The sequence below is a fragment of the Panicum virgatum genome, chromosome 4K, assembly GCF_016808335.1.
Source record: "Panicum virgatum strain AP13 chromosome 4K, P.virgatum_v5, whole genome shotgun sequence".
Lineage (NCBI taxonomy): Eukaryota > Viridiplantae > Streptophyta > Magnoliopsida > Poales > Poaceae > Panicum > Panicum virgatum.
In genome coordinates this window covers 35,456,737-35,483,371 of record NC_053139.1, presented here as the reverse complement: position 1 = coordinate 35,483,371, position 26,635 = coordinate 35,456,737, and the positions used below count along the sequence as shown (strand labels likewise).

General features: G+C 43.8%; 1 protein-coding gene across 1 annotated transcript; it reads right to left on the bottom strand.

Moving 5' to 3' along the window:
• Nucleotides 1-5,675: 5,675 nt before the first annotated feature.
• LOC120703719 (L-ascorbate oxidase-like) lies at nucleotides 5,676-10,662 on the bottom strand. Its single transcript, XM_039987876.1, has 5 exons — nucleotides 9,984-10,662; nucleotides 9,671-9,763; nucleotides 9,363-9,575; nucleotides 7,097-7,285; nucleotides 5,676-7,001 (listed from the first exon to the last, which is right to left on the bottom strand). Exons 1-5 carry the CDS (start codon nucleotides 10,254-10,256, stop codon nucleotides 6,036-6,038), a joined length of 1,734 nt encoding a protein of 577 aa, XP_039843810.1. The 5' UTR covers nucleotides 10,257-10,662; the 3' UTR covers nucleotides 5,676-6,035.
• Between the last annotated feature and the right edge of the window lie 15,973 nt (nucleotides 10,663-26,635).

The following is a 26,635-nucleotide window of genomic DNA, read 5'->3' as shown; positions in this document are numbered from 1 at the left end:
ACCCTCCACGTTCGGTATGGGGGGTAGGAGGTGCATAAAGCCTCCGGGGTGTACAAGCTCCTCCCGTTGCTTCAATAGCGGTCTCCCTGTTGTGTAGTTTAATCTCTGACGATCTAACCATAAGATGGCATAGATATAGCTAGCCTAGCACAGTTGACTCGAGCTCTAACTTCTACCTTGCTCCCGGCCTAAAGTATCTTTTCATTTCTTTTATTTATTTATGTAGAGGGTAGTTTGTGTGTGTGTCACACTACCTCCTACCATGTTATCTATCTTATCCCTGTTTATGCAAGAGAATATCCAATCTAGATAAAGTTCATCAACTAGTCTATATCTCTTCATTCAACGCCTTCCCTGCGGAAATATAAATGACACCCCGGTATACTCCCGGGTAAAATGCTATGGCGGTATTCCGTGCGCTTGCGGATTTATTCGTGGTTAATGAAATACCTGCCACCCCAATTGGCGTCTGCGGGCGTCATCGCTGTTTTCCCAGTGGTGACGCTGGTAGGCGCCAACACTCCCCAATGTTTCACATCACCTGAAATCTCATGAACACACACACAAAAAAAGAAAAGGCAGCAATAACCTGTTGTTTGAGCATAAGTACAACCTGTTAAATGGTAGAGCAGCTTAACACCAAAAATGCTAATAAAAGTACCAAAAAATAGTAAACAAAAATACAAATCTGCTTATTGATTTCACATAAATTGCCTACAAAATGTAAAGATGAAAAACCATCCAACTACGAGTGAAAATATTAAGAAGGTATCATTATTCTGCTACCATGTGGAATTTGGTCATCAGTAACCACTAACCAGTATCAAAATACTTGGAGAAAAATGTGTGTATGCTTGCAGGTTGCAGCTCGCTACTGGATAACTGCTTGTGCTTGCTGTCGAGCGATGGTACAGGGCAAGTGCTGTGGCTCCCCAGTGCAGCCTTGATGACCGCCCCCCCCCCCCCCCCCGATCCATAGCCTTGATGGGCTTCGACTTAGCGAGGCCACGGAGGCGCTTGATGGAGAGCTCCTTGAGATGGAGGCAGGAGCGGAGGACTTGCCTCAATTCCCTTGGCCCCAAAAGTAGCAGGAGCCGACGGCGAGCTAAAATCAAAAAGAAGATGGCAGATCATCAGAAAAAATGATAACTCAAACCTAAAGTGCATAATTTCAGGAATAAAAAATCCATATGTTACACACAAGAAGATGGCAGTCATCAGAAAGTACTCCTATCTAAGCCTCTTACATAGGATCAATTTTTTCTGGACAAATCCATGGATTCTGGTGCTAAGAAAACTCTAATTCCATCCCAAGCAGTGGATAATCATAATAAGTTGCCTAATCTAATGCATGAATTTGCCTATGCTAAGAGTTATTATTGCCTAATGAAATATATGAATTTGCCTTCTGCAAAAAACCAACATAAAAATGCATGATCATATTGGGGATGCACCAAGGTTGAACTCCGCCCCGTGTCGAGCTCCTTCGTGCCAGCCACCTCGATCTTGTGGTCGTTCACTCTGTGGTTGTGTCATTACTGCCTCACCGGTTCCCCTGCCCTGCACGCCCTCACGCCGCTGCCTGCACAATATACTTGGCTACTTATTTTAATGAATATACTTGGCTACTTATTTCAATCATGAATCCAGCAGATAAAGATGATGTTTAGAGTTGATAAAAATATACTTGGATACTTATTTCAATGAAAATTCAGATAACACATTGTAGAGATATTAAGAATACTACGTGTGTGTTCCTTCAGTGAACCAATCTACATAGCAATAGATAAACAGTTTTCAAACAACATGCTACCAAAGTGCTTCAAATTTTCACTATTTTACTCCAGTTTGCAGTTAGAATTACATAAAAGAACTTGACATTTCTCAAATTTCATGCTCAGAAAAAGAGCTTATATCAATTACTGAGAAAATTAGTAGGAAGCAAAAGAGATACGATAAGAACTTACCCACTGACAAAGCATGGCAAGCAATATTGAGATACAAGCACTATAACCTCAAGCCACAAATAAAAATATGATTCCAGAATCATTTCTTAGAGTCTTTTAGACTCTCCTGTTTGTGTTTTTAGACTTATAAGACCCAAGGACTTATGAAAAAACCCATGAAACAAACAGGGTCTCTCTCTCCTCTATGTAGTTACCAGCCTGCTTACCGCCTACCATAATACTTGCTCTAAACAGCTTGCATGAGCATCACAAAGTCCTAGAAATTTGATCCGCACTACTATTAAAGCGGAGAAGGGTTGGACATCGATATTGAACTTGCTGACGGTTTAGTTGAGAAGTAGGGCGTTGGGACTGTTAGTGGTGTTGTGGTGGAACTATGAGCGAGAGAAGTTGGAGTGAAAACAATCGAGGCTTAGAAATTTGATTTTGCAGTGGATCTTGTGAGTTTGTTATGAGGCGACTAGCCTTAGCAGTTTATTCGAATTCCTCAAGTTGAAACAACACGCCAGCTCCTACTTCGATTCGTCGAGCTAGACATGTGTAGTGCCGATGCAATTAAGTAGCAAGCATCATAGGCACGCAAATGATGCTGTTGCTGCTTGCCCTAGTAAGCTGTTGTGAACAAAACATTCACTTGGCAAAAAAATTTCCAAATTCCATTTCGAACCCATGATACACCTTTATTTAAAAATAAAGATGTCATATCCACGATTTTAAATATATTCATTGATGAATTCGTCAATTTTCACAAGCACCAGCTTGATTTTTGAGGGTTTCCAACATTGTCTAGGTTCCATCTTGTCTGATTTATTTAAATACTAAATTATTGGATTCACAGAACTAGAGTTATCCTAGACTGTAGACTAATTAATGTACTATAACTTCTTTTTTGCGAGGTTCTTATACAAAAATATATGTAACTAGAACAGCATTTCCACATGATCATCTTTATGGGACTTGGGATTTTTCGTCCAAAAATTGAATTCAGCGTAATGTTTTAACTTGAGCTCCAAGTTTTAGCCCTTCTGACCACAAAACTTGAACACTATCTACACCATTTTGTTGATCAGATGCGTGAAAAAGGAGGAAAGACATCTATTATCTTATTATTTGGCCAACAAACGGATCCTCTACGTTCGCTCTCAAAGCCTAAAAATTCTCACGTTAATTGGAGAAAAATAAAAAAATAAAAATTACCCACCACTGCCATTACGATAAAAATTAGCCTAAAATACCCCTGTGTCTAATTAAAAATCACACACCAATGCCATTATGAGAAATTAAATATAAAATAAAATTTAGATATGTATCAATTACAAATATATACTATTAATAGAAACTAAAGCTAACAACAATCAATCAAAATAAAATGCAAATAAGAATAATTATCTGCATAATATTATTAAAGCTCAACAAATCAAATTGTTATTATATGTAGATCATAGTTGAACGGTTTTAATCAACAATAAGACATAATTTACGATAATGAACAGAATGATGTATAGTAAAAAATTAGTATAACCTTTAAGTAAGGATACAACGACATGCAAATTTTTGAATTTTACTTGGCCAACAAACGGAGCCTCCACGTTCGTTCGCTCTCAAGGCCTAGAAATTCTCACGTTAATCGGAGAAAAATAAAAAAATAAAAATTACCCACCACTGCCATTACGATAAAAATTAGCCTAAAATACCCCTATGTCTAATTAAAAATCACCCACCAATACCATTATGAAAAATTAAATATAAAATATCATTTAGCTATGTATCAGTTACAAATATATACTATTAATAGAAACTAAAGCTAACAACAATCAATCAAAATAAAATGCAAATAAGAATAATTATCTGCATAATATTATTAAATCTCAATAAATCAAATTGTTATTATAGGTAGATCATAGTCAAATTGTTTTAATCAACAATACGACATAATTTATGACAATGAACAGGATGATGTATGGTAAAAAAATAGTATAACCTTCAAGTAAGGATACAACGACATGCAAATTTTTGAATTTTATTTGGCCAACAAACGAAGCCTCTACGTTCATTCGCTCTCAAGGCATAGAAATTCTCACATTGATCGGAGAAAAATAGAAAAATAAAAATTACCCACCACTGCCATTACGATAAAAATTAGCCTAAAATACCTCTGTGTCTAATTAAAAATCACCCACCAATGCCATTATGAAAAATTAAATATAAAATATCATTTAGCTATGTATCAGTTACAAATATATATAATTAATAGAAACTAAAGCTAACAACAATCAATCAAAATAAAATGCAAATAAGAATAATTGTCTGCATAATATTATTAAATCTCAACAAATCAAATTGTTATTATAGGTAGATCATAGTTGAATTGTTTTAATCAACAATAAGACATAATTTACGATAATGAACAGGATGATGTATGGTAAAAAAATAGTATAAACTTCAAGTAAGGATACAACGACATGTAAATTTTTGAATTTTATTTGGCCAACAAACGGAGCCTCTACGTTCGTTCGCTCTCAAGGCCTAGAAATTCTCACATTAATCGGAGAAAAATAAAAAAATAAAAATTACCCACAACTGCCATTACGATAAAAATTAGCCTAAAATACCCCTGTGTCTAATTAAAAATCACCCACCAATGCCATTATGAAAAATTAAATATAAAATATCATTTAGCTATGTATTAGTTACAAATATATACTATTAATAGAAACTAAAGCTAACAACAATCAATCAAAATAAAATGCAAATAAGAATAATTATCTGCATAATATTATTAAAGCTCAACAAATCAAATTGTTATTATAGGTAGATCATAGTTGAATTATTTTAATCAACAATAAGACATAATTTACGATAATGAACAGGATGATGTATGGTAAAAAAAATAGTATAACTTTCAAGTAAGGATACAACGATATGCAAATTTTTGAATTTTATTTGGCCAACAAACAGAACCTCTATGTTCGTTCACTCTCAAAGCCTAGAAATTCTCACGTTAATCGGAGAAAAATAGAAAAATAAAAATTACCCACCACTGCCATTATGGTAAAAATTAGCCTAAAATACCTCTGTGTCTAAATAAAAATCACCCACCAATGCCATTATGAAAAATGAAATATAAAATACTATTTAGCTATGTATCAGTTACAAATATATACTATTAATAGAAACTAAAGCTAGCAACAATCAATCAAAATAAAATGCAAATAAGAATAATTATCTGCATAATATTATTAAAGCTCAACACATCAAATTGTTATTATAGGTAGATCATAGTTGAATTGTTTTAATCAACAATAAGACGTAATTTACGATATGAACAGAATGATGTATGGTAAAAAATAGTATAACCTTTAAGTAAGGATACAACATGCAATTTTTTGAATTTTTAATACTAGCCGCGTAAATGCGCGGGCTATACGCCTAGTTACATATATAGGAAAAGGAGCACACACCATAGAGGAATTATCATGTTATGCCTGGTAATTCTAAAAAAAACTTCAGAATGAAGAAAAGAAGCCATTCCAGGAGTGTTTGTTTTCTCATAGGAGAATCCATCCTCCAGTAAAGTTAGTTCTGCAGAATGAAGAAAAGAAGTCATCCCAGGAGTGTGTGTTTTCTCAGAGAAGAATCCATCCTCTAGTAAAGTTAGTTGTCAATGTCACTACATCACTCACCATTTGGCTATGGGGCGCACAGACAGACAATGTAAAATGGAGGGAGTAGCATTGATAGGCTTCTCTCCATACTATATGACCAAGATGCGTCCATTAACAGTCGATCCCGGCACTTTTGAGTCATCTAATAACAACCAAACCATTCTACAACATTTCCAATCATCCAATGCAACCAGAGACAAATCTCACTTACACTAACCAATAGAACTAATACATTACACGATCACATCTCAGTAACCTAAACAAAAAATATTAAAGAACACTAATTAACGGCCAGAGAGAACTAACGGCGAGCACGCGTCCACGCGAGCGAGCGCGATGCATCTATCCAGCTGTCATGACGCCGCACATAGACCACCCCGTTCACACGAACACGGCAATCACATCACAGGTGGTCGCCGTTCATGAGCGCGCTGGCCGTGGCGCCGCAGGACACGGCCTCCTTGGGCACCTTGCCGACGCGGTCGACGGCCTCGGCGAAGACGACGCCCATGCCCATGTGCAGGTGCGGCTCGATGTGGCAGTGGAACGCCCACACGCCCGGGTTGTCCGCCACGAACCGGAGCGCCGTCCACCCGTACGGGAAGATCACCGCCGTGTTCCGCAGCGGCGGGTCCCGGAGGTTGAGCCGCGCCTCGTCGGCGGCGTCCCCGCGGTACGCGCCCTCGCCGTACCCGAGCACCCAGAAGTCGTGCCCGTGGAGGTGCCACGGGTGCGTCTCGCTCACGTTGCGCGCCAGCGCGTTGGCGTTCTGGAGCACCACGTCCACGGTGGCGTTGTGCGCCAGCACGTACACGTTGTCCCCCGCCGTCGTGTTCGGGTTCGTCGGCGGCTGCCGCACGTCGTACCCCCGGCTGAACGTCTCCGCCGGCCGCGCCGCCGCGAGCGCCGACTTGAGCCCCAGCTTCAGGGAACCCAGGTACGGCGTCGCCGGCAGCACCATGGACACGTTGTTGATGGACCACCTGGTGCCCCCGTCCATCCGGTTCTGCGTGTTGAGCAGCTCGATGCGGCGGTCCGCCGTCGCCGGCGGCGGCGGCGTCCCGGCGCGCGCGCGGATGCGGTACGTGAACGCCTTGCTGTGCTCGTAGTCGTCCCACGCCGGGGTGGCCGGCGGCGCGAGCGCCGGCAGCTTGGACGCGCGGTTCGGGCGGTAGTTGAGCACGGCCAGCGCCGGCGCCGTCCTCGGCGGCCGGCCGCGCACGCCGACGCTGACCCAGTAGTTGGACGACGGGTCCTGGTCCGTCGTCAGGAGGACGGAGTAGCTGTCGCCGGAGTAGATGTCGATGTCGTTGACGGCGAACGGGTCCACGTTGTTGCCGTCGGCCTCCACCACCGTCATCTTGTGATTCTGCCGGCCGAGGAAATGATGGATCAGACAATGTTGATGAACAATCGACGATGTATTCTTGAGAAACTAATAAGCAATTTGCTTGTTTTTCTTACACCGATTGCCAGGTTGAGAGAAGCCAGCGAGGTGGTGCTCGCCACCCGGAGCCTGTAGGTCTTGTTCGGCTGCACGGGGAGGACCACCGGCGCGCACTGCCGGTTGACGGCGGCGCACTGCGTGGCGCCCGGCGTGTGCGCCGCGGCCATGGAGCAGTTGAACTGTCCCCTGCCATTGATCAGCAGAGACTGCAGCGGAGTTCCAAGAACAAAACAATGCGTGTCAGCATCATCATATATACATTCTAATACAAAAAGAAAAGGAAAACTAGGCAGAGTAGATTGAATTTTCGTCATGTGCTCGACCGATTTCGGTGTCTGCCGAATGAAGATTCCGATTTACATCAACCTAAGTAAAGCACAAATGCACATTTCACAATGCTCTGTTCCAGGTTTAAGTTATCAGCTCAACTATTGGAAACTTTGGCATGCTAGTAACAGAGGTCCTGTTAAACCGTAAACTTGCCCAAACCTTGCTACTCACAGGCTGTGACCTTTCCCTGCCCAAACAGAGGGTGTGAATCAGCTCTGAAGCATCCCAGTTTCAGACTTGCAGGACACCCCAAGAAGGTACATGCATCGCATTGCAGCAATACATGCTCAGAGGATGGTACAAGAAGAGGGGTCCCCTGCCAACGCGATGCGCTCGTGCCTGTTGACCTTTTTCTGTGCTGATCCTGCCCACCCAATGGCCGATCCTCCCTACGCTGCTCTGCATCCATCATGCGTCTGCACAGAGCCACAGAGACATGTTCCCAAGATGCAGAGAGAAAGTCACCTGCATATGGACGCTCTCGTCTCTGCACCATCACGACGTGATAGCATGTGTCATTGTGTCCTCTCCCAAGATCATGTGGCCCTGACCGTGACTTGTGAGGCCGCCATAGGCACGAAGGCATGGCCCGCCTGCCTTTTGATTCTCCTCCCTCCATGATCTACAATCCCCCATCTTTTCTTCAGAAAATTATGTCTGTGTGCACAACGCAAACAATGCACAGGATGGCAGGGCACAGGGCTGTGCCGGAACATGATCCACACTGCCCTTTTTTTTTGGACACACATGCTGCTGGCATTTGTGCCCAAAGTGCCCTACACTTGATGCGCTTTCTCAAAGTGGGGGTACTTCTTTCCATGAAGTCCAATGGGCTTGGGCTGCTCGGGGCGCCATCTTTTGCCTTTCTGATCTGTGGGGCCAGCATGCATGCTAAGCTTTTTGGTTTTTTTTTTTTGAGCAAGGCAAAGCTAGATGTGTGCACTGCTGTCCATTGCCGGTTTATCACCATCAGCAGAGATCTTTGAACCTTTTCAGTCTATGGCTGGCCATGGTTGTGTTTAGCTTTAGGGACTGTCCCGGCAAGCCCCGGCGCGGGGTTTGTGCTAGTATCCAATCAAGAGGATGAAGAAATTTTCGTAGCAAACAAATTCAGGCCATGCCTTGTGTGTAGTGTAAATATCTGTATGGCATCCCCATAATTGAGGTCCAGTGGTATGCATCATTGCATATTATCAGGTAATACCTTGTTTTCTAATAGGAATGTGTCTCTTTCTGTGGTGTTCAAACAGAAAAGTGAATGGGTGTAGAAGCAAGTGGCAAGTTGATTTGGAGCCAAGTATATGAACATGCTTGGTTCAGCTTTAGTAACTGCCCCGGAAAATCCGGGCATTGTCCTAAGCTACGGTGCAAGGATCCAACCAGAAAGTTGAAGAAATCCTAAGAGCAAACAAAGTCAGGCCATGCTTTGTACTGTTCTAAATATCAGTATGTCATGACAATAATTGTGTTCAAAGCAACATGTTGTGTTTTCTGAAAGGAATTTGCCGCCTTCTGTGTTTTTCGAACAGGAATATGCAATGAGGGTAAAAACACTCGAGAAACTGATTTACTCTGACAAGTTAGTATAACTGCATTGCATTTGTATTTTATCAGTGTCTATATATAAGCACTATCTTTTCATAAACCTACTCGAGAAACTGATTTACTCTGACAAGTTAGTATAATTGCATTAGTATGACTGCACTGCATTTGGGTATTCTCAGTGAGTCCTAAAACCCCTGTTCTTTCATAAATCAGTTTGGTGCCATGTTTCACAAATTGCTGTCGAATTACCATGTCTAGAACAACAGTGAAGTGAATCATCTTCATGGCAAATATATTGTACAGTTAAAATGGTCAAAGTGAACACTGCAATCCTCTGAAGTTACCATGGCAGCCAAAATGCAAAACAGTAACAGTGCAGATCAGTTGAGATCATGGACTGTGCCGTACCTGCGGCTCGCCGATCCACCTGAAGGGCTTGGAGGAGAGGGCGACCATCTGGGTGTGGATGCTCTCGTGGTACCAGTCGCTGAGCAGCAGGTTGAGCTCGCCGTCGTACTTGAACGGCTCCTCCTCCCCTTCGGCCACGTCGACGATCAGCGACCCGTACAGCCCCGCCGCCCTCTGCATCCCGTAGTGCCCGTGGTAGAAGTACGTCCCCGGCTGCAGCCACGAACAAAATTCTTCAGTTTCAGTTGATCTCATGGCATGAACATTCAGGCACAATTGGGTGAGCGGTGATCAGCAGCTGCAATCACCTTGTCGACGACAAAGCGGTAGGTGAAGGTTTCTTCAGGGTTGATGGCGCACTGGGAGATCGCCGCCGTGCCGTCCATCCACGGCGTCCCGATCTGCCATGATCCACACCACGCCACCATTGAAACGTTAGCAAAATCGCAAAGGACAAAAATTCCCAGGTTTGTAGCCAGCTCTGTCTGAACTCTGAACTTTGAACTTTTCCTTCCGAACAGAAAAAAGTAGTCTGAACATTTGACAGCAAACCGACGCGCAGTGCAAGCAATTCTTGCATGCGCGCTGGCATGGTGCTCGAGTGAGTGATGGATGGTTTACCTGTCTGATGCCGTGCCAGTGGATGACGACGCCCTCGGTGTGGAGCGCGTTCTTGAGCTCGACGTGAATGGTGTCGCCGGCGCGGGCGCGGATGGTCGGGCCGGGGAACTGCCCGTTGATGCCGATCACCACCTTCTCCTCGCAGTCCGGCGACCAGAACATGTTGCTGATCTCCCACTTGAAGTGCCGGGCCTTCGCCGCCGCGGCGCAATGCGGCCGGGCGGCGCTCGCCAGGAGGGCGCAGCACATCGCGGCCAGCAGAGGAAGCCCCATGGCTCGCTTGCTCTGCAGCCTACGCCACTCCCAACAGTCACTTCACTCACCTCCCCGGGAGAGCGTTTCAGATTCAGAGGCAGGTTGGAGATGGCAAGAGCCAGGAGATGACTTGAGCACCGCTTGGGGTTTTGTGAAAGTTGGTAGCAAAGGATGTCTGTGCCTGTGGTGGTCAATTTATAATGGACAAAAAGTTTATCTCATCTCAGTTTCTCTTCCCATTTTTTTAATTCCTTTTCTCAAAGAAAATTGGCGATCGAATTATGAACAACAAAGTAGTTATAGTGGAGTTAGGTTGGAGGCAGAGTAGGCTGTTTCTGCTAACGCCTGCGTTCGTAGGCAGTTTCCTGGTCGCTCGCAAAAGGTCTGCAGAAATAGCTCAGCCCCCACTAATTTTTTGTTGCATCTTTCTGGTAGAGGAATAAAGAGTTTCAGATCATGTTCATGCTTTGGGCATATAGGTCTGATGCATGTGACGAAGGACTCCTACTTCGTTCTGTGAGCCTACCGAAATGGTTTTATGCAAAGGCTACAAGTGAACGTGTCGGTGTGATCGTATTTCTGATGGATCACACATGCTCCATGCATTTGTTTGGAAAGCCGCGTTGGATTTGGCAAAGGTGTTTCACATCTTTCCCTTCGATTGAACAACACCATTGCGAAATTTCAGCAAACGTGTTTCCTTTTTTTTTTCTTTTTGAATTGGCAAAGTTTCTCATGTGTTGCTTTTGCTTATCAATCTCCACATTGTTTTTGTAGTACTAGTACAAAATTCTAGAATGCATTTTGCACAGTTTACTAGTTACAACATCGTTATGCATTTTGATTTGAAGGGAAATCAATATGGTTTATTACTTCCTTTGTCCACAATACTTCAAATTAGTTACAATTGTGTGTTCAGGTTCTTTAGCTGTGCCAGCTACAAACAGCTAATTCTGATTTTAGGTAGTCACAACCTGTAAAGCATTTATTTATAACAAATACAGTGCATATATACATCTTACTATTACTAATTGAAGACTCATTTTAAGCCTCCAGGTGAAACCTCCTAGGATCCTACTTGGACACTATAAAAAAAAAAGAGAAATCCTAGATTTTTTCACAAAATCAGAAACATCTGGCCATCAATCCGACAACTCTAATCATAACAGTCGTTGGATCTATTATCTTTCTTAATAAATTACCTACCTCTGGCATTACAAAAATAGACTAAAATAACCCCTAAATATGTATCTAAATTACCCACCTCTACCATTATAAAGAAAATCTAAAGTAACCCTCAAATCTTCGTGTAAAGTACCCACCTATACCATTATAAAAATAATGCAAATAACCCACTAAATTTGCATATTATATCCAATTATGTCATTCTGAATCTAAACTAAAAAAATTATAACAAAATATTAAAGTGAACTAATATAAAATTCTAAATTACTATTTATATCATTATTAAATATTATTTATGTTATTGTTTATATAAAAATACTACCCACCTATGTGTCACCATGTATTCATGTATGATGGAAAAGATAAGAATACCAATTCACAAACAAATAATTAATTAAATATATATCAAACATACATGAAGGTGTGATGCAAAATGAAATCTATAAGTTTTCAAAAAAAATGAAATCTATTGCAACTAGATAATGATAAATTTGTATTTTAGAGTATGCGTTAGAATATTTAATAAATGAAATAGGGCATGATTGGCTAGTGTTTCATGCAATAGATATTCCTTCTAAAATGTTGTATTTTAGAGTATGTGTTAGAATATTATAATTATTAGCTATAAATCTTATTTTTATATTAATTCTAATTGACATGTGCGGGAGCATGGGTTGATTGGCCAGTGTTCGTAATCACTTGCGCAATATAAATCACTAATTCTATTCTCAAAAATCTAGACGTGACATCCACATTGTTCAAAAAGCTATACATAGTGGGCAATACAATTATACAGCTTGCACTACATAGTAGTGCAGCTGTTGTTTAATTGCAATTCAACATGTGTTTCATCCTGGTGCTCAAATCATGTTGTTTCTTCACTCACAGCACTCTGGTGCTTTGCGTCAAATGAAAAACATCATTGTGGCATTGTTCATAATGACTGCCTTAAGGGTCAAGATAAAAGGCACTAGAGGCGCCATTTCAGGCACATGATAACACAGAATTCCTTTTTGCCTTTTCTTTGACCACATTTGTCTCTGGAATTAAGTACCCCGCACGCAAGGGATTATCGATTTTCTTCAGCTAGCGAATTCTATTCGCTTCACACTACCTGTTAGGAAAAACATGGTAGAAAAGCAACGGGTATAAAAGAAAGATATGATAAAACCTTATGTACACAGGCCTATGAACAAAAAAAAGGAATAAAAAATTAAAAACCACATGAACGCACTAACATGACTATCATTATAACAAAAAGTTATAAAGCAGAGGGTTCTATACGAAATCAATCCCATGTGGCTTCAAAGTTATCTATTGTATGAAACAGCATTTTTTTTTAAAAAAAGAAGGAATATTAGAACAAATCCAAAAACATAACATTATTGTTCATACCATCTCTTTCATCATCTGCAGAACTTACATCATATAGTTGCAGGACTGGGTAGATAGATGATGAAGAGAAATCGTTTCGTTGAATACAACATCCACTTGAAAGTTGAAATTGTCCATATACATCTTCCCATTTTGCTGTAATGATTCTTTCACGGTCACATTTTCTATGGATGTACCAGGAGAAGTAAATGCATCACTTTACTCGCTTGCCATTCTGATGTTACTCCTCACTAAGTCGCTGCTATACCTTCGTCGTAGTCTGTCTTTTTCTTAAAAGAAAAGATGGTGATGCCTTGCTCACACACATGCTCTGTTCGCATCAGCCAGCCAATAGTACTTTTCTCTCATAACAAATCAGTACCAGCCAGAAAGCAGTATTTTTCTCTCATAACAAATCAGCACCAGCCACAGCCAGCTGAACAGAGCCATAGTTTGTACACTGCCCACTCAGCAGAGTTCCATCTTTGTCTATATGATATCTTTAGTTCTTTACCTTAATGGTGTTAGTAGTAAGGTAATGAGAGTCTCAACTGCTGGATCAAATTATATTCCAAGAGAAACCATGCATGCATACCCACATACTTTACCTTTGGCTGACACGAATTGCATTATTCTCAATGTGCACCAACAGTTATACATGGAAAAAGGTGACTCACCACACTTTGATCATCATCATGAGGTTCTTGAAAATAAAAAAGGCCCGCAATGAACGTATTTCAAGCCATGAGGGGGACCAAGCAGGCCTATCCAAGCAACTGTGCACAGAGTGGCTGCAAACACGCATGGCCCACCAACTAACGACTCATTTTGGTATACATGACGTCAGGACTCAGGACCCACTTGTCAGTGAGAGACATCTTAGAACTACTTCACATGGCAGAGGGCTCTTGTATACGTGTCACTACTACAAAATAGGCCTTTGTTCCAGGTCATTTGTCCCGGTTACCTTTGGGCCCGGGACAAAAGGTGGCTTTTCTCCCGGGTCCAAAGGCTAGCCGGGCCAGGGGGGGACAGGGGCCTTTTGTCCCGGGTGGAGCCACCAACCGGGACAAAAGGCCCCCCTTTTGTCCCGGTTGGTGGCTCCACCCGGGACAAAAGGTCCAACCCTTTTATCCCGGTTGGTAACACCAACCCGGACAAAAGGGTGACCCTTTTATCCCGGTTGGTGGTACCAACTCGGATAAAAGGACCCTTTTGTCCCGGTTGGTGTTACCAACCCGGACAAAAGGCCCCTCCACGTGATAGTTCAAAAGGGAGTTATTCTTTACTGAGTCACATGTATTACTTAGGTGAGTTGGCAAGCAGGCCATGCGCTAGGCAATAAGTCTTGGGTTCCAATCCCGCAGGGTGCAAAGATTTTTTAGCGCGAGGGACATTTTGTCCCGGTTTTACCAGGGCTTTTGTCCCGGTGGCCGAATCCTGGTTCCAAAATCGGGATAAATAGCCCTTTGGAACCGGGACAAATGACATATTCTGTAGTAGTGTGTGTATTTCCACAACCTCTTGAATTGCAACCAAGACACACTTTTGCGTTGCATTGACATCTTGGAACTACTTCACATCGCAGTCGCAAGCGTTCCTGTTGGTTCACATTGACCCATTGTTTCTTTCGGCGCACGAGTAAAGCGAAGACCATGCAAAAGATGCCAAAATCTTGCCAACCTCCGGCAAAAGCACAACAGGCAGGTCCCAGCTAGCTGAGAATCTAGCGTATTGCTTTTTTATTTACATACGCGGAACCTCTTAAATTCTGTGAGGTGACGCTACAAAATTTGGGCATATATAAGACCAAGCGCGTGCTCAGTTGGTAGAGGGGTGATGTTGAGCGTCATGTTTATGGGGGTTTGAATGAACTCTCAGATGTGTGCCTACTTCTAAACTTTAAGCGAAGTACATGCTATAAATCTTGAATGGCTGCAAACAGAAGTGAAATCCATCATTATGTTTTTACTCATACCCACTGACTTAGGAGTCAAGATAAAAAGCACTGCAGTGCAGCCTACAGGAGCTAGTAGTTCCAGGGTGCAGGCATATGATGACACATAGTACTAGCTCCTTTTTGTCTGATTGGCGCCAAGAAAGCAAGACATACACATTTTTTTTCATTTTCTTTAACAAAGAATTAGATTCACTTCATACTTCAGGGGTCATGATTGAACCAATTAACTAGATCATCGAGATAACCTGTGGTGGTTCTTTGTTGCATCCAACATCAAAACGTCTACCTTGCCATGAATATTGTGGATTCCTTGCAGCAGCAGCAACCCCCGGGATTGCCAAACGGAGAACAATCCAAGGGAGGTGGTAAAAGGCCACGCTTTACGTGGCTGCCATTTCGGTGTCGATCACCGCTTCAGTGGTAGCAGGCAGGCCCGTCGAAGAGGGTGTGCGAGGTGGGCGCTCGCACAGGGCCCCGAAATAGGTGGGGCCCCCAAGCCCAGGTATAGTATAGGTCTGTATGTTCGTCCGTGACACTCAGCAAGTTCGTCCGTCAGGTACTCTGGTATTTTGAAGATCAGCCGTCTAACTGATTGGTGCTTTGGTAAAAATCGGTTGATAATAAGTCAATAATAAAATACTCGAACAAAGGTGTAAGTAATAACTTGTAGTTGCTCCTTTTCAAAGATTAAAAATGAAAACATCTCAGATGTAGGTTTAATTAGTGGTTAGATTAATCAACAATGGCTTAAATGTTTTATTTGTTCTATAATCCAATAATTATACCCGCCCCTAGTGGTTTAATTAGTGGTTAGATTAATCCAAAAGCTTTTAGGGACGGGAGGAGGCGTCACCCGCTCTTGGAAATCAATTTATACGGGCTGCTCCTGCATCTAAATAGGAGAGGGGCAGGTGCTACAGTAGCTCCGCTCCCTTTGTAGGAGCGGTTACATTTTGACAGCCCCTAGAAAAAATAGGATGTTCCTACAAATTATTTTTGCAGTAGTGAAAGTTGTTCTAAAATGTGTAAGAAGAGACAAAGAATACAAGTACCCGCTCAATCTTAATTAGTAATATTAGAATAAATACTTTAAAAAAAAAATTAGGATCCCAATTTGCATTTCGCACGAGAGCCCCAAATTCCTGGAGACGGCCCTGGTAGCATGTCAATCCTACTGCCATCGTCGTCACAGATTTGACTCCTTGTGCAACAGCTAACCCATCATGCAAGCCAGCCGTGCCTCTTCTAGCTAGCGATTCCGCGTGCTCGCGCACCCGTTGTTTTTGTTGGCTTCTGATGGCTGCCTTTCCTGTGGAATATATTCTTCTTCTTCTGAATTTTCAGTGTTTACCTTTACAGTTTGCAAGCACGACAGAGGCAGCGTAACCACAAGGTTTTGGCACTCAAGTAAACGGAGTGGACTGGGGGATACAGAAATTTCCAAGGGAAAGTCATGCGTGCATCCACACATACTTTGCCTTGGGGTCACTTGAGGTGCGCCATTTGTACGTACCTGAAGAAGGTGACAACCACTTCTTTTTTGTGTTGTCGAGAGGAAGTTGTAACGAACATGGCACTATTTATGCCATTTCGAGTGATTTTGGTGATCGAATGACAACACAACACTTGGACTAATATGATTGTTAAGATGATCATTCTCAGGCTTTTAGGTTCAAGTGATGACAAAGAGAAAGAGAAAATAGGCGTAGCAAGGCCCGAAGGGCAGCCCCTACGCTTGTCGGAAGAACCGGCGCTATGAAGTTTGGTGCAGAAGGGAATCGAAGCCAAGTCAGCTTATAGGCACCGGTTGAACCGACGGGTCAAAAAGGGGCATCGGTGCATTGGGCGTCCTATGTTCCAGAGACGATGTCAATACCCCAGGAGAAGATTCTTCAGCACCGGTTGAACCGGTGAGGCATCGGTGCATACCATCGGTGTAATGACGTCAGCGCCGAGGAGAAGATTCTTAAGCACCGGATAAATCGGTGATGCATCGGAACAAAGCATCGGTTCAACCGGTGGTCACTGCATCAGCTGTCAGGACTTCAACGGCTACTTCGGTTTATGAGTGACCGGAAGAACCGACGCTACCCCTGCCAGAGGCATCGGTTCTTCCGGTGATACGCAGATTTTCAGCTGACCGTTTGAGCAACGGCTACAAGACTTGGTGGCCTATATATATGCCTCACCCCGGCCATTTGAAGATTGCTGGAGTCCCAAGACACCTCATACACATCCAAGAACATCTCCAAGCCATACAAGAGCTCATAGATCATATCCTTAGCTTATAGCACTAGCTTTGTAAAGTGTGAGTGCTAGATTAGCTCTTAGTGAGTGTGATTGCAAGGCCTTGAGCCTTTGTGCTGTGGTTCTCTAGTGAACCAAAACAAGAGCTTAGTGCGCCGGCACCTTGGAGCGTGAAGCTCGCCGGCAACGTCATCGACCCTCCGACTTGGTGTGGAGCGGCGACGACACTTTGTGCGGGGGACGTGGAGACCCCCATCCTTTGTGGAGAAGCTCCTTAGTGGAACCCGGGGCCAAGGTGACCGTGATTGTGTTCACGGAAGAGACTTGGTGGCCGAGTAGCAATACTCTTAGTGAGTGCTACAACAACGTGGATGTAGGTGTGCCTTTGTGGCTAACCGAACCACGGGATAAACACCCGCGTCAAGAGTTTGTTATCTCCTATCCCGCTCTTTAAGCTTCCGTATTTCATACTAGCAATTTGTGTGCCTTTACTTTCATAGAATATTTTCTTGATAGGAAAGGCTATAGGTTGCTAAACTCTTTTGAGATAGGGGTTTCACACTAGAACAACCTAGTTGCACATCTAGATAGCATGTTTTAGTTTAAGTTTTGTGCAAACTAGTTGGAGCCATAGGTCTAAGTTTTTATTAGTGCCTAATTCACCCCCTCCCCCTCTTAGGCTAGAGCACCCGAACACTTTCAGAAGTGACAAGCACTTTGATGGTGTTCGTGTACATTGCTTGTTGTCCATGGTGTGCGAATAAAATAGCTTGGAGAAACAATAGCACATTTTCCTTTGGCCGACCAAGTGGTGTGGTCTTGAAAAAAAGTTTACATGAAACTATCAATTATGATAGTTACGTCATAGCTAGCAATTAATGATTGCAATTAGCATGGCGTGGTGACTGATGACGCATTTGCGAGAATGGGCACGGTCGGCGAAGGCAAGCTCCATCCGGAATTGGAGGCGAGTGTGGAAGACGAATTCTGTTGGCAGTAGTGAGGATAGGGGGACAATTTTACGCGTTGGTTCTTGTTTTTTCCCCCTTTGTTTCTTTCTGTGCAAGCGTTTTCTTTTCTAGTGATCCATGGCTTTGCAGAGTTGGTACCAATTGCTTCAGTGCATGTACCAACGAGCTGTTAGAAATTTAGGCAATTTCAGTGGCAATTTAATCTAGAAAAATATAATCAACATGTTTGTGACATCAGATATATGCATGTTATATGCATGTGTGATCCAAATGTGATTAGCATATAGATAATACTAATTATCATAAGAGCAATATACCCAGCGGCTGAGCCGAATGCACTAGTCGACATAGTGCCTGTTGATGTAGTCGTCCCGCTCGATGCAGTGCAGAAAGGAAGCAATGACGATCAACAACGAGACGCCGGGAAGAAGATGATCGTCACCGACACCGGCAGGAAGGAGAGGACAAAGCGTGCCGCTTGCGGACACTCCCCAAAAACATGATTGCCGGCCTTCACCCAAGCAGGTGAACTCAAGGACAGCAGCGTTTCGGAGGCCTACTCTTCCGGTCCTTGTGCGCGCAAGAACTGGAACGGAGATGCTTTGGATGCAGCAGAAAAGTGGAGACCAGTACTCGTTCAAAAGCAAATTCTTGCTATTTATCTTGCATGCAGCTTAGGAATCGGAACAGGTGCATACACCTGCGGCAAGGCCAGCCCAGCGTGGAGTAAAACTCCTCTTAACCCCTCATTAAGTTTCCTCATTAGGAACCAAAAACTCCCATAGGTTACTATTGCCCATAATTAGTATAGCATGCACCACGTACCCTATGTACGTTACTTCCAGCTCTAATTGGCTTGAATAGCATGCACCATGTAATTATAGACATGGGCCAGCGTTACCACAGCGGCATCCAACATTCTCAATGCGCAATATTTAACACGGGTCTTAGAATTTATTCGATTTAATTAAATAGAATATGAGCCAAGCCCACATTAAATCTAACACGAGCAAAGGGAAGCCCACTGCATGCATCTCCTGGTGATTTTACCAGCCTCTTGGCCTACGTGTCGTGAAGCTTTCTTTCTGTTTGGAATCGCAGCGAGAGTGAGGTGGCTCTGCAAAAAGCTGGACGGCCATGCGTGTACTTTTCGGCTTTTTCACGCCAGAATCTGTATCAGGCGGTCCGCCAGCAATTTTCCCTCGTTTTCAAGCAGGTGCCATGCCACGATGCATGCCTGCGCACCTCAAGAACATACCAGTACGTGAAGAGTTTGTTTGGGCCAAGCGAGATTAGATCCAGCATGCCACCCTTGTCCTTATTGCTCTAGCTTCGAATCCACACTTCTCTAAACAGACCCAAACATGTGAACGGATCCAGCGCCGAATGCTTTCAGCTAAGCTTTGTTTTCGAGTGCTCTGAAAAAAAACGCGGAAACACACACACACACACACAGAAACCGTAGAAGCCATTCCTTGGGAATTTTAACTTTTTATGGATCTGTATTGAAAATTACCAAAGGGTGAAATTTCTTTTAGCAGCAGCCAAAAAATATACGGACGTGCCCAGATTTGGGGTTATTTCTTCTTTGTGGTATTTTTCTTTGCAAGAAAGACCTCATATCAGTAGTAGGACTAGTAGCGCTACTACCCTTGTTCCTTGTCATGATTTGAACCTAAAAAGTTGCAATCACTCAATTCATTGCATTACTCTAGAATTGTCACAAATTAACAAACAATCGCCAATCGAAATCGCACGCTGCTAATCATCAAGTGATATGTCTCACCTTCTTTTTTTTTTCAAAATCGCAGAGCCCTAGGGGAAAAGGAACAGCCGAACTGCCGAAGAGGAAGAGGGCAAGAGGCGAACGGACGAAGGCCGAGGTGCCGAGCGGCGAGGCGGCGACTGTGCTATCACCGTGGAGCGGCGCATATGTAGGCTGTCAATGTGCCGCACGCGCCGCTGGCTGCACCCGGCGGCCGGCCACCCTACGCTATGCAGCGTAGGCACCCCCGCACCAAACTGCCGGCCTGCCGCGCAGAGCCGCAGACTGCGGATGCCCCAGCGCCAGGCCCGCCGGAGGCCACCAGCCGGCCGCCGCTAGCCCATGCCTGCCCTGCGTCGCTAGGCTTCGCTGCCGCTACAGCCATCCGCCTACGGCGGGAGTTGGGATGGGGAAGGAAATCGAAATGGTGGCTGGCTGGGCTGCTGGGGACCTGGGGTCCATGCCGGTTGAGGGGGGAGCAATTTGGGCCTCGGCAACTGGGCCTGGAGGAGGGAGTGTAGTGGGCCATTTGAACATAAGACGCAATATGAGCAGTTTTGTGGTGTTAATTTTCTTTTTTTTATACATATACATGTCCATGTTATATACTATGTATGTATATAAATTTTTTCCAAAGTTTTTAGGTATTCAACTGAATACCATGAATGCATGTGGGGTCCGCCTCTACTTTTATAGGATACAAATCCTTTGAGTTGCCTCCGTTTTTTCTTTTGGCCAAAGGAGATCTACGATCCTGCATCACACACGTCCGGGAGATTTTGTCCTTGTTCTTTATTGCCGAAATAAGGACTATATATAGTGTAAGAAATATGACTCCATTAAGGTTATTATTGTGATGGTGATTAAGTGACAAACCCATCAATGGACTAACCAAATTCATCAAGTGAATAATCTTGGCTCTTTCTGCTTAGTGTAGGCCGTTTTCAGTTTCACGAGATGCTTCATGAATGAAGTTGTTGCATTTCATATCCGTGTAGCAGAACTTCAAGTGAAGCTCTCCGTGAAGCCATTCAAGAAGCTGTGCTAAAAGGGCTTAACGGAATTGGAGGCGAATGGAAGACAAATTCCGTTGGCAGTGAGGATGGGGGACAATTTGCATGAGCTGAAGCGGTGATGGTGTGGGTATGTACTGTTTACGTGTTTGTTCTTATTTCCCCCCCTTTGTTTCCTTCTGTTCAAGCGTTTTCTTTTCTAGTCACCCACGGCGTTGCAGAGTTGGTACCAATTTCTTCAGTGTAGCAACGACTCAACGAGCAAAGAGAAGCCCACTGCATGCATCTCCTGGTGATTTTGCTAACCTCTTGGGGCGTCTATTCCTCGATAAGGCGATTGGAATTGATGAATCATGGCAGCCGAGCGCCCACAGCTCCCCCGTCTCCCCGGCTCCAGCAGCGCCTTGGCCGCCACCCTTCATCGCCGCCGCGCTGTCCATCCACCGCCGCCCACCAGGGGTCCCAAGGAGTGGTGGACTTAGGAATTAAAACTAGGGTAGTCCTCGCAAACAATTTCAAAGCACAATTCGGTATACTCTAATAGCACAAACGATATTTCTCGTTCGATTCTTCACTAGATTCAACCTAGAAAATACCATTTACACAGTTGCAGTTGCCATGAGTGTTGATAGCTAAAATTAGCATCAACCGGTCTGACCAAGCGGTCTGACCGGTTTGGTGCTGTAGCCTATCCGGCAAGGGCCCGACCGGTCTAGGAGGAGTCCGAGTGTAATTAAGGATTTTTGTAGATTTAGATATGTAAAAGGAATTCCTTGCATGATAAGTTCATCCCACCCTATAAATATAAAGGGTCACGGCCGATTGATGCATCCAATCGATCAAAATCAATACAACTTCTATTTTTTATGGTCTTTATCCTTTTTCTCCAAACCCTAGCTTTTCCAACCTCCATCTGCTGTTCTTCCTTCGTCTCTGTGACGTCTGAAGGCATTCTAGGTGGCCTGCCGATCCTAGAACAACCTACATGCGCCCGCTCTGACAGGTCCCTCCCAGGCGAGCATTCGTCGGACTTTGCCGATTCACCCTGACGACCGGTCTGATAGGTCCGACCGCTCCACGCAGGAGGCGCTGTATCAAGCCCATCCTCGTGCCACGTGATCTAGCGCGTTCGTGTGTTGATCCGTAAAAAGCGTCAACATATTTTTGGTGACTCCGCTGGGGAAGAAAGATCTTGGTTAGCAAAACTGATCTAATCTGTCCCGAAGAAGATGGGCTCCAACACTGAAGTCAAAGGACAACATCATTGAAGCAATGACCAATCATCTTCATGAAGATATTCGCTTGATGCTGGAGGAGCGCAAGAAGAAGCACGATGAAGAAGATTTGAAGGTGGCACTTGCAAGCATTAAGGTCGATCGACGAGGCAAGGACACCAAGATCGAGGAAGTCGACTTCGCTTCTACCTCCACAGATGCATCTACTGAGGTAACACCTGTTGCAAGTGATTCATCTTCTGGTGTTACTTTAGAACAAGTTCAGAAGTTGCTAGCTGAGGGTAATGTTTTGAATTGCCTCTGTTTTTTCTTCTACCAAAGGAGTAGGAGACCTGTGAGGGGAGCGGTGTGCCAGTACCGCCCAAATTAATCCGGCTCAAGTGCACTAACCATCTCCATAAAGGCAATACAGGTTAACACACACTTCAAATGGAGTAATCCAGCAGTGCTGTCGGGTAAAATCCCGATTAAACCAATTAAAACAGGATCGACAAAGCAGTCCAGAGCGTACAACATTCCGCAAATTTTGTAGCACAGAGTATGAAACTGAATTATTATTACAAACTGGGTTTGAATTTAAAAAAGTACAACAAAGTTCAAGTGCGGCGGAAAATGAACGATAGTCTACCGATGAAACAAGACGCACTTCAAACGGAGTAATCTGACAGTGCTGTCGGGTAAAATCCCGATTAAACCACTTGAAACAGGATCGACAAAGCAGTCCAGAACATACAACATTCCGCAAATTTTACAGCACAGAGTATGAAACTGAATTATTATTACAAACCGGGTTTGAATTTATAAAAGTACAACAAAGTTCAAGTGCGGCGGAAAATAAACGATAGTCTACCGATGAAACAAGACGTCATGATGAAGCCCGTACATGACGTCAACCATATCCTCAAATGTACCACCTGAAAAACAAAGCCACAAGCAAGATTGAGTATACTAATACTCAGCAAGGCTTACCCGACTAAGGGTATACTTAGCCCTTTATCTAGACATGCAAGGCTTTTGGCTTGAGGGGTTTATTTTGCCGAAAAGCAGTAAAGAGTAGATCCTTAATTTCAGATTTTAGCTTTCAGATTCTAGTTGAATTAACCATTCTAGGTGAGCATCTATCCAATAGCATACATGGTGGAAACAATTATCTTTCATCAAACAACCAGCCATATTCATCTTTATCATCTTTCATTTCTTACTCTATGTGGTAAAAGGGTTAAGCAGTCCCAAACCATAAGAAGCAGACGATTCGAATCGAATTTGTTAACCTGGACAGGTAGACCTAACACACACGCATGGGGATCGATGTCTCGCTTCGCCCACATGACTTTTTTCTTCAATTCCCGCTTCACGGAACAGGCCCATCGTCCTCGACTACAAGAGCTCACGCCACAGTACGTCGGGTCGTGAGCCTCCTTGCACCCACATGTGGCCGCATGAGAACAACGTTCAAAGACGGTGGGGAGTATGTTCCGACCTCGGTGCAATCCAGTACGCTTAACCACCACTACCACACACTGCGGCTTTATCTATTTTCACTAAACAAACGGGGTATCACAAGTACCATAACCCCGCCCGTGAGCCTTATAGTTGCAGTATATAGTAGATATTCAACTCCTATAATTCTCGCGAGTGACAGAAAATCACTCAACTTCTACCGAACCATTAGCCTAGCCATCTAGCGACCTACGCATACTAGTGTTCAAGCATAGGTACCTAGGATCATGCAGCTAAGGTTCCAAGCAACTCCTGTAAACTTAAATGTGCAAGTAGATAGGCATAATAATAATTTGCATAAATTTAAAATAGATAGGACATGCTCCGGGACTTGCCTGGGATTAACACTAGATCAGTGCTAGTTAGAGGATAATTGCTCGGCGAGCATCTTCCTTCGGTCGTGCACATCGGGATCCATCCATCCATCTTTTAGATGTGTCTACCATTCACCGTCTTCTGGCTCGTCTCCAATATCACGTCATCCACGCGGTTCTTCTATTGTACCTAAATGAAATGCAACAATGCATATGTATGAATGCATGAAAGTGCAACATGCAAAGCATTCATAAGGTACGACACACTAACATAAGCACCTAAAGCTATTTAGTTCAATGATCACTCAAGCATCTCACAGGGATGAGCACATCAAGCTAACTTGTGTAAGTTTTAAAATTTTCTGAGTACTAGAACTATTTATCATGAATTTGTGCTATTAACATGGATTAAAACCAAAACCATAGCTAGAGAGTGGTGATGAGTTTCAAACTTTTACCATAATGTTATGTTAGTATCTTAAGTGCACTGGAAAAGTTTCATCCAAAAATATTCTAGAACATCAAGAACCAAATATAGAATTTATTCCTAGCCTAGTACAGGATCTAATAAAAACCCATAGCTACACTTATCTTTTGGGCCTTAAAATTTTACACAGTGATTGGGTGACCATAATAGACCTATGGTAAAAATATCAGGTTTTCCAGTCATAGAACTATTTTTCTTCATTTAATGTAGTTCTTCTTAACAAAAATCATTTGGTCTAGTTAGGCATAACTAAAAATTCTCAAACTTTTTCTACAGTAACTAGACACTAGTATAGAGGACCTGTAAAATTTGTAGCTCATGAAACAGATCACAACAACTTTAAGAAAAAACTATTTAACCTAGGCATAAATCAAGATTTAATTAAAACTATAGCTAAACATGAGAAATAACCATGAAATTTTTACCAAAGGCTAAACATTTAACAAGAAACCTACTGACCAAAAATGGTGGTCATGTAATGCATATAAATTAAGATCTAAATAAAATTCTAATAAACTTGCATTAATTTTAGAACAAAAACTAATGCTCAAATAAGAAAGTGTATGTAATGAAAGTTGTGGATCTTGTTACAGGGAACACAAATCAATTGAGTTTGTATTTTTCTTATTTTTCTACGATTTTTAAGAGATTTTACAAGTTCAGTGAAAAATTGGAGAAAACCTAGACACAAAGTTACAAAGGGATCCCTGGTTCTTGCATACATGCCCCAGGAAGCTTAAAAAGAATTGCGAAACGGACCCTGGTCGGAAAACAGAGGAGGGGCGGAAAGGGCCGGCCAGCTCCCGGCGAGGGGGCTCGCCGGCGGCGAGGGGCCCGAGGTAGGGGAGGTGAGGCGTTCCGGCGAAAGGCCGGCGAGGTAGGGGCGATGGGGAGGGCGGAGAGCTTCACTGTGCCAAGAGGAACCTATTTGCGAGGTTGATTAGGGCCAAGGGGGACCGGAGGAGGGGCTCCGCGGCGGCCATGCTGGGCGGCTGCGCCCGCTCCTGGGCAAGGGGCAAGCGGGGCTCGGCTCTGGGGCTCAGAGTGGAGAAAGGAAGGGTGAGGACGCCTCTGAGCTCGAGAGAAAGGGCCTAGTGGGTTCGAGAAGAGGGGAGGGCGAGACGCACGGCCGGCTTGGCATGTCGTTGCCATTTCCCATGCACCTCCCCCACATGTACCTCCCCCTACATGGTTGCATGCACATCTTTCTATTGGAAAATACCCGAAAATGATGCACAATTAAGATGTTTAGGTCCACTCTCAAACTAAAATGACTTATATTTGAGGACAAATTTCGAATCCTAGAATGACTTATATTTTGAGGATGGAGGGAGTAGAAACATGATGCGGCGTTGCCGCACGTTTATGCCTCCAATCCTAATGTTGGTTTGAGACTACAAGGATGTATTTGGTTGCATGCATCATGTATATATGGATGATCCTGGATGGTGTGGTTCAACCAAATTCTCAAATTATATCAAGTATTCAAGTGGGATGGCTTCATCTTGTATGAATTGGTACACGTGCCAAAAGATACGCTAAATTTGTAATTTGTTGAACTCATGATTCCTATTTGTGATATTATATTATTCATCATGGCTGAACTTGTATATGGTAGTTGGGTTGGCAAAGAAAATCTTAGAAACTGAGGATCAATGGTGGTCACCCTTGGATGATGAGTGATTGACAACATCGTGTGGATTTGATGTATCTCTTGGCTCGTGATGTGCAGGTGTAGGATGCGGCACGGCGGTCGACGGCGCGCGGTGAAGGTCAGGCGATAGATTCATGCTGAAGGACCGTGGTGAAGGATGGACACGAGTAGGCTCGGAGAAGCGAAAGGTTCATGCCGAGGGAACAAGACGGTGAAGGGTGAATGCGAGTAGGCCTGGACCGAGGGACCTGAGTAGGTCGTGCGAAGCCATGGGCGGTCCACACGGTGCACGGAAGAGCAAGAGTACATGGTGATGAAGATGGATCGGCCAAGTCGGTGAGGACGATGGCGAGCCAAGTAGGCGGCCCGTGCGGCGGGCGCGCGCGAACGATTCGAAGACGTCAAGGCTCGGCGGAAGGTCGGACAGACGTCGATATCGGCGGTTTGACCGGTTTGACCTCAAAACCGGGGATTCAGTCATGTCATGCGGCGGCGTGCGAGAGGGTTTGACCAGTTTGGCCTCAAAACCGGGAGAGACGGGTTTGACCGATTTGGGCCTCAAAACCGTGGACAGACTTGGCGCGGTCAAGGTCTGGGTGGAGGGCACGTGGTATCATCGCGAATCTTGCGTCGAGGCAAAGCGAAGTCGTGTTGACGGCGTGTCTATTCGGGGCTCCAGTAAAAAGATGGAC

Excerpts from the sequence above, each read along its gene's own strand:
- LOC120703719 (XM_039987876.1), bottom strand. The coding sequence starts at position 10,256 with ATGGGGCTTCCTCTGCTGGCCGCGATGTGCTGCGCCCTCCTGGCGAGC. Across the intron at positions 9,576-9,670 it reads ACCGCTTTGTCGTCGACAAG|CCGGGGACGTACTTCTACCA; the intron begins GTGATTGCAGCT and ends TCGTGGCTGCAG. Across the intron at positions 7,286-9,362 it reads GGTGGATCGGCGAGCCGCAG|TCTCTGCTGATCAATGGCAG; the intron begins GTACGGCACAGT and ends ACTCCGCTGCAG.